Below are 8,757 nucleotides of genomic sequence, written 5' to 3'. Positions count from 1 at the left end.
ATAAGAAAATAGGGCACGGGTAAGAATTTTAAGGAAAAAATTAACAAATATAATCTGAACTAATCTTGGCTCTGTCCTTATTTAGAATATTGATATTGGCAGGATCTTTAACTTCTCTGTTTCTATTACATCATGTATAAGACAAGTATTTAAAAAATAGCAGTAATTATCTTACAAGGTTGTAGTGGGGATTAAATCAGCAGATGTCTACAAAATATTTAGATCCACTAAACTTTTAATTCTAGTTAATATTACTGTAATTATTACCAACAACATAAGTCTCTGATTCTGTTTCCTCATCGCAAAATGTATGAGATAATACCAGCCACACAGGATTTTACCAATATTAAGTAGGATCATATGTACAGAGCACTCGTTACAATGCCACAAACATAGAAATCAGTTATTAAGGTATATAAAATTATTAGCAAATGTAATGTTATTGTATTTAGACAACAAGCATTATGAATTATATTTATAGCAGCTTTGGTATACTCTTTTTACATACCCACCACCAATGCCCTGTTCCTCCTATGTCAACTGTTATAAATAATCTCCTAACTGGGCTTTCTGTCTCTGGCTTCTGTCTCCTTACTGAACCTCACCCCACTTCATCTAAGGCACAGTAAGATCTTTACTAAAATCATATCCCTGATTCCCCCTTCCTCAAATTCCTCTTCATTTTTCCACTTGTATTTTCAACTTGTGCCAATGGTTCCCCATTTCCTAAGAATAAAGGGAAAGTTTTTTTAACTTTGCATTCATAGACTTTACATCATGCTCCATCTCCCTTTTCTTACTTAGCTGCCACTATGTGTATGACGCACTACTTTCTGTTAGGCTTTGTCGTCCCGGGTGATTATGTGCACAAATATGGTCTTCTATCTATTTGTTTACAAAAGTTTCTCATGTCTACATGCAACAGAATCTTCACCCAGGAGATAATGTAAGTAATATTCAAGAACTCAGAACTTATCTCAACAACCTCATAAGAATTCGTGACTTGGGAGAATCTAGGAATTTATTATTTACTACAGGAAGAAGCTTAATAAATTCAAGGCTGAATTAATCACAAAGGCTTTTTCTTTTCAGGTAATGTAATCAACCATAATATGACATAATGGAGAATAGGAACAACGTGACGGAGTTTGTTCTACTGGGGCTCACAGAGAATCCAAAGATGCAGAAAGTCATATTTGTTGTGGTTTTGGCCATCTACATCTTCTCTGTGGTAGGAAACGTGCTCACTCTGGTCACTATCACTGCCAGCCCATTATTGGGATCCCCCATGTACTTTTTCTTGGCCTATCTCTCCTTCATTGATGCCTGCTATTCCTCTGTCAATAACCCTAAACTGATCACAGATTCACTCTGTGAAAAGAAGACCATCCTATTCAATGCATGTATGATCCAAATCTTTGGGGAACATTTCTTTGGAGGTGCTGATGTCATCCTGCTTACGGTGATGGCCTATGACCGCTATGTGGCCATCTGCAAGCCATTGCACTACACAACCATCATGAATCGGCGGGTATGTGGGCTGCTAATGGGAGTGGTGTGGGTGGGAGGCTTTCTTCATGCAACCATACAGATCTTCTTTATCATCCCGTTACCCTTCTGTGGCCCTAACATCATAGACCACTTTATGTGTGATCTGAACCCTTTGCTGAAACTTGCCTGCACTGATACGCACACTCTAGGCCTCTTCGTTGCTGCCAACAGTGGTTTCATCTGTGTCTTAAACTTCCTCCTCTTGATGGTCTCCTATGTGGTCATTCTGCGCTCCCTCAGGAACCACAGCTTGGAGGCAAGGCGCAAAGCCCTCTCCACCTGTGCCTCCCACATCACGGTGGTCGTTTTATTCTTTGTGCCCTGCATTTTTGTGTACATGAGACCTGTAGCTACTTTATCTATCGATAAAGCAGTGGCAGTGTTCTATACTATGATAACTCCCATGTTAAATCCCTTAATCTATACCTTGAGAAATGACCAGATGAAAAATGCCATTAGGAAATTGTGTAGTAGGAAAGCAATTTCAGGAGAGAAATAAATATGCCTGGACACCCACGTTGATTCAACTGAGGCAAGGGTCAAAAGGACATTTTGGATGATCGCAGTGAGTGGAGCAGAAATGTGTGCAAGAGAAAGCAAACATAAACGTGGACTATGCTGCAAACTATATCATATATATTGTCATATATATCATATATATTATCATTAATTATATGAATTATAATCATTATCTTTAAATTACAACATATTCTTATTAATAATTCTGCTCCTTTTTATACATCAGGGTTGACAGTAATGTGTTGTCTATAAAATTATGGCAAAAAAACTACTATAGGGCTGTAAAAGCAAAGGGCCACTTAACCCCTGAGGCGTAACAAAAATTACCCCAAGTTTCCAAATTCCTTGTAGACTTCAGAGCCATTTGAATTGTTTGTGTCACCCGTTGTTGAATTCTAACCCATCATAAAGAATGATGATTCAAATAAATGAACATTTTATTATTTGACAGGAATTTCTATTTATTAAATAAAGTCACTCTCCTTAGGGTACTTAACTACTTGCTAAAAATAGTTTCTACACTAAGGTTTAATGTCTGGTGCACAATAGATATGGAACGAATGAATAATGGTATAAAGGAAGATGAATGAAGTCAATAAAATGTTGAACCAGTAAATAGTACTGGAGATAAGGGACTTTTTCCTACTTTTATCTGATAAATCCTAGCTAGATCTCTTAGAGAAACCACAATTTCTTTTAACTCCTGCTTCGCCTGTGTAATGAGAAAGAATTTGAAACTCTGATTCTCAGTGAAGGGGAAAATAGCTTACCTTGATATTCTCCCTGCTCTCAGCAAGATTTCATCATCTTACGATTGTGGGCTGTTTATGTTATTCTTCTCTGAAAATTAGTTTACTTCTTGGTAACATCTCATTATGAAAAGGTGTTTTTAAAAATATGTGGCTCCATTTACACACAAAACAACTTCAGGATAAATATATTCCATTTGTTCCTTCCATCCCTCACTCATTAGTTAACAGTAATTTCTTAAGCCCAAAGGTACATCAGACACATTGATAGTTGCTGGAACTTCAGTGGTGAATAGAGAGGAAACCAGATCTTGCCTTCACAGGCTTAGGATCCACTGACAGACAACCAGAGGGGCGCAGAAAATGACAACACCATGTTATAAATGGTAAGAGAGGGGCAGCACAGGGTGCTATGAAAGCATGTTTGGGGGACACACGACAAAGACTTGGGGGTTCGAGGAGACTTCCTAGATGAAAACACAACTAAAATGGGATACAAAGCATGAAAGGAAATCATCAGCGTGAAGAGGCATGTGTTGGGATGAGAGTATTCTAGGAGAGGACCCATAACAAAGGCCACTGGGTGAAAAAGAATAAGCAGAAAACCTTATCATTTCAATATGGTTGTGGCTATTAATTCATCTATTTATTCAATAATGAATTACTGAGCCCCTCCTGTGTGTCAGGTTATAAGCTGGACACTGTGCTTGTAAAAGTCTAATTAGTAAGATGTGAAACTGGCAAATTAGCGACAGAGAAGATCAAGAAGAATCTTGTGTGTTAAAGTTGAACGCCTGCACACGGGGAACACATTGCGATGTTCTTCCACATCTTTTCATGGCCTGATAGCTCATTTCTTTTCGCACTGAATAATACTCCATTGTCTGATGTCACACAGTTTATCTCTTCTAACCTACTGAAGGACATCTTGGCTGCCTCCAATTATTTTCACAGCTATGAATAAAGCTTTATGAATAAAGATCTGTGTGCAAGTGTTTTATGTGGACAAGAGTTTTCAACTCCTTTGGGTAAATACCAAGGAGTGAGGTTGCTGGACTGTGCAGTAAGAATATGATGGTTTGGGAAGAAACTGACAAACTGTCTTCCCAAATGGCTGCGCCAGTTTGCCTTCACACCAGCCATGAATGAGAGTTCCCATTGTTCCACATCCCCATCAGCTGCATTGGTGGCAGTGTCCCACATTTTGGCCAATCTAATAGGTGTATTGTGGGAAAACATACGTGAGTCACCCACTTATCCAAAATCGTGCAGATGAATTAATAAAAGAAAGCTCAGGAAGTTGAAACTAATTGGGCGAAGCCTCACAATTAAAATATGACAGGGTCAGAATCTATGTCATGTTTGACTTGACATAAACCCCAGCCCCATCCATCATTTTGAATTCTCAGATCAAATTAGTGTGTTTTGGTCAACTTATGTTGAATTCTACTTACAACACTGCTCTTATACAAAGTAAGAGTTTATCCCAGGGGCAATGGGATATTACCCACATTTTCCGAGGAGGGAGCAATGGGATCATATTTGTCCGTTAGAATGCTGTTTCCCCCATTCTTCAACTCTACAGACTCACATTTTACAGGTAGACCCTTTACAGTTCAGATTCAAACATGAATGTCAGATTTCTGGGTGGGATGGAGTGACTGACAGCAGACACGCATTCCTACATGAAAAGGTGGAGAAGATGGAAACAGAGAATCATCTCCAAAGAGACTGGAGAGCTACTAAGGGAAGAAGAACTAGAAGGAATGAGAAGAATAATGGGGGCGGGGGGGGTTGGTAAACACAGAGCTGAGGTGAACAGCGACAATCACATTTACCCTGAGAATTTTCATTTCTGGGTACAGGATGGAACTGAGGATCCAAGTGTGTGGTTTTTTTTATTTTTTAAGTTTATTTATTTTTGAGAGAGAGAGAAAGAGAGAGACAGAACACTAACATTGGAGGAGAAAAGAGAAAGGAGACAGTGAGTCCCAAGCAGGTGAGTTGAGTGGAACCTGCTATAGCAAGATCATGACCTGAGCTGAAGTCAAGAGTCAGATGTTTAACTGACTGAACCACCCAAGCACCCCAAGGTTCCACGTTTTTATACACATTTACAGCTACTGCTGAGACATATAGAAATCAGCAGAGCTTTGGTCAGAGACTAGAGAACCTCAAAGATACACCAGTTTTTCCCTCGATTCGTATGTGAAATATTGAAACCATACACCACAACCAGGAGAGAAATGGACTTCCTAAAAAAAACGACGTAGTGTGTAATTTTGTTACCTTCTTCATTTACCATAATGGTTTAGAGGTTTATCACGTTGCATTATGGTAATTCCTCTTCATTACCGAATAGTATTCACTGCATGGCTCCGCCATATTTTGTAGACTTATTCACCAGTTGGTGGACATTTGAATTGTGTACAGTCAATGGCTACGATGAATGATGCCACTGTGAACATCATGTACAAGTCTTAGTGTGGAGATATATTATAGTTTCTCTTGGACTGATACTTATGAGTTGAATTGCTGGGTTTTATGTTAACTGGATATTAGCATTTTAAAGGTGGTGGCGCTATGTTACATTTTTCATGAGCAATGTCTGAGAGCTCCCTGTTTCTCCACAACCTCACCAACACTTGGCATTGTCTGTCTTTTTAAATTTAGCATAGAATTGTTCAAAATATTCTCTTATGGCTCATAATTTCTGTAGGTCTACACAAAGAGTATCCCACTCATTTTTGATGCAATTCTTATTTCCATTCTTTTGTTTGTTTCTTTGTTTGACTTATTGCTTGGCTAGGACCTTCAGTATAATATTGAATAATGTCAATTTAAATTGTTGATACTAAGGGGCATTTGGGTGGCTCAGTAGTTAAGTGTCTGGTTTTGGCGCAGATCTGGATCTCAGGGTTCGTGAGTTTGAGCCCCACATTAGGCTTTGCACTGATGGTGCAGAGCCTGCTTGGGATTCTCTCTCTCTCTCTCTCTCTCTCTCTCTCTCTCTCTCTCTCTTCCCCTCCCCCCACTCTCTCTCTCTCGGAAAATAAATAAACTTTAAAAAATGTGTTAAGTTTAAACTGGTGATACCAAGTGTCACTTGTTCCTGATTTCAAAGGAATAACTTTTAGTATTTCGCAGTTCAATATGTTGTTTGTTCTACAAGATTTTAGGTGAGGCACCTTGGTGGCTCAGTTGGTTAAGCATCCAACTTTGGCTCCGGTAATGATCTCGTGGTCTGTAGGTTCAAGGCCCACACGGGGCTCTGAGTTGACAGTTCAGAGCCTGCTTTGGATCCTGTCTCCCTCTCTCTGCCACTCCCCAGCTTGCTCTCTCTTTCTCTCTCTCCCAAAATAAATAAACACTAAAACAATTGTAGATAATTCTTTTAAATATTTATAGGGAACACTTTGGGGATTAAGATACAATTAGGTTTATTTTCAAGTTTTTATTTCAATCCCAGTTAACATGCAGTGTAGTATTAGTTGCCAGTATAGAGTTTAGTGATCCAACACTTACATACAACACCCAGTACTTTGGCTAAGATCAAGTGTAGTTACAGTTAAGTGGAAACAAATCATCTATGGATGCCATAATGTATGGTTTTGTGCTAGAAATTTACCTCTAAGCATTGGTATACTTTCTTTGATAAATCCTATTTTTATAGTTTTATTTTTAGTTATTCTCTAATTTCTCTTATGATTTATTTTCACTTTTTATTTTAAACAGTTTTTAAATTACCATTTGTTTGAGATTGAAAGTTGCCTTTATTTTTTGTTTCCTACTTTAACTGAATTATCATCAGATAAGTTGCTCTGGTGGTGCAGAGAATTTGACACTTGTGGAGAATAAATCTGTGGTATCAAATTAGACGAGTTCTTTCAAATAACTTATATTCAGTCACAAGCTGATGAGTGTAGCATTTTTATATACATCCAGAGTTGGCTGCTTATTGGTTTGGATCAAATCCTCTATATCTTTCCGTATGCACACACATTCAGATTTGTAAATGCTTCAATGTTGCAAATTCTATCAATGTTTAAGAATTTGAAGAATCGAGAATGGCTCTTATCTGAAAGTCTGTTTGGTTTTATATATACACGTATATATTTGTATAATATGATATATATCATATATATAATTTCTTCAAATACCAACAGCATTTTGACTGTTCTAACATTTTCATGCCTTTATTTTCAATCTTTAATGGCCTAGGGGTTAGGTGCATCTTTTGTAAAAAGTCCATATCAGCAGATGACAGAGAGTCACCAAAGCATGTTTCAAAATGTCAAAGCAGCTCAACTCATACTATCCATAAATTAGAAATGGCCTCAATGTCTAGCAACAAGAGAACGGATCAGCTGTCACATGTCCATGCAGTGAGCGACTATAAAGGAATGAAAACGACCAGAATATAGATAAAGCATGAAGACTGAATCTCACAGACTTGATAATGAGAAAAGAGACCCTTAGGAGCACAGTATGCACTGCTCTTTCTCTACAGAATCAAAACTAGGTAATTTTAATCGACTTTATAGGTGAAGATAGTGATTACTTTCAGAAGGTGAGGATTTCACAGAAGTACAAAGAAGACTTGTGGTGTGGTCTACTGGTAACTTGTGACTGAATCTGATTGCTGATTACATGATACTGCTCATTTGAATGATCTACCTACTCTAAACATGAAAATTATTTTTCTGTTAGTAACAAAATTGGTTTTGCTTTGTTTTGTTGGGAGAGGGAGAGGGAGAGAATCTTAAGCAGTCTCCAGACCCAGCACAGAGCCCAATGCAGGGCTCAATCTCAGGACCATGAGATCATGACTGAGCTCATGGCCTGTGCTGAAATCAAGGGTCTGATGCTTAAGTGACCTAGCCACCCAGGTGTCCTTGTAATTGGTCATTTTAAGCACATACCCCTTCAACCTTTCGACTGACAAATGTTTTTGTGATTTTTTTTAAGAGATAACATCAAATCTTGCAATATTTTCTTTCTTCCCTTAGTAGCCGCTGTGATAGCAATTCACCCAATTTCTCTTTGCTATAAAAACTCTAATTTTATCTCCCTCATCACTTTTGCCTGCTCTTTATGTTTCTTTGCACAGTTCTCCCAAAATGATTGTACCTCCCGCATCGCACTTGCCTAACCTAAAACTCTTTCAGTACGGTAACTATCTTCCTTTTCTGAAAATTCCACTATCCAGTCCCTTCTCTGTTATAATTGCTGTGTTTCGTAGGCAATCTTAAGTTTAAAACTGTTAAGCATGAGGAAAAGACTTTACACTAAAGTTGAAAAGCTTTATCTGGTCCCAGTAGAAAATCTTTTCCAGAAGACTCTTCTTCATTTAGTGACAAGATGACTTCGTTTAGGTATTGTGCCACAAGGTACTTTTAATTAATAAAAGTGCCACTATTCTCCCCCTTACTGGGAGAATCTCTCCCTGCAAAGCATTACATTTGTTATAAGTAAATGAACTTACATCGACACTTCATTATCCCCCCCCCCAAATTCAGTTTACATTAGAGTTCGTCCTTGATGTTTTACATTCTGTGGCTTTTGACACGTATAATGACAATATCCAAATGAGGTAACATACAGAACAGTTTCACTACCCTAAAGATCCTTTGTGGCCCACCTATTTACCCCTCTCCCTTCCCTAATCCTTGGCATCCACTGACTGATCTTATTGCCGTCTCCATAGTTTTGCCTTTCCCAGAATGTCATGTATAGGTGGTCCCCACTTACAATGGTTGGACTTATACTTTTCTAACTTTCCCATGGTGCGAAAGTGATACACATGCAGTAGAAACTGTACTTTGAACTTTGAATTTGAATCTTTTCCTGGGCCAGTGATGTGAATTATGATATCTTCTCATGATGCTGGACAGGGGCAGAGAACTGCATCTCCCAGTCAACCAATCGATCGCGATGG

The 8,757-nt window shown here is 38.3% G+C and overlaps 1 protein-coding gene across 1 annotated transcript; it reads left to right on the top strand.

The window, feature by feature from the left end:
* The first annotated feature begins 1,120 nt into the window (after nt 1-1,120).
* On the top strand, nt 1,121-2,050 carry LOC131488796 (olfactory receptor 4C46-like). The gene has a single exon (XM_058690631.1). The coding sequence runs from the start codon at nt 1,121-1,123 to the stop codon at nt 2,048-2,050; it is 930 nt and encodes a 309-aa protein (XP_058546614.1).
* The last annotated feature ends 6,707 nt before the right edge of the window (nt 2,051-8,757 follow it).

This window comes from Neofelis nebulosa, chromosome 10 (genome assembly GCF_028018385.1).
Source record: "Neofelis nebulosa isolate mNeoNeb1 chromosome 10, mNeoNeb1.pri, whole genome shotgun sequence".
Taxonomy (NCBI): Eukaryota; Metazoa; Chordata; class Mammalia; order Carnivora; family Felidae; genus Neofelis; species Neofelis nebulosa.
The sequence above is the reverse complement of the archived record's forward strand: the minus strand, read 5'-3'. Positions and strand labels throughout refer to the sequence as shown.

Excerpts from the sequence above, each read along its gene's own strand:
- LOC131488796 (XM_058690631.1), top strand. The coding sequence starts at position 1,121 with ATGGAGAATAGGAACAACGTGACGGAGTTTGTTCTACTGGGGCTCACA.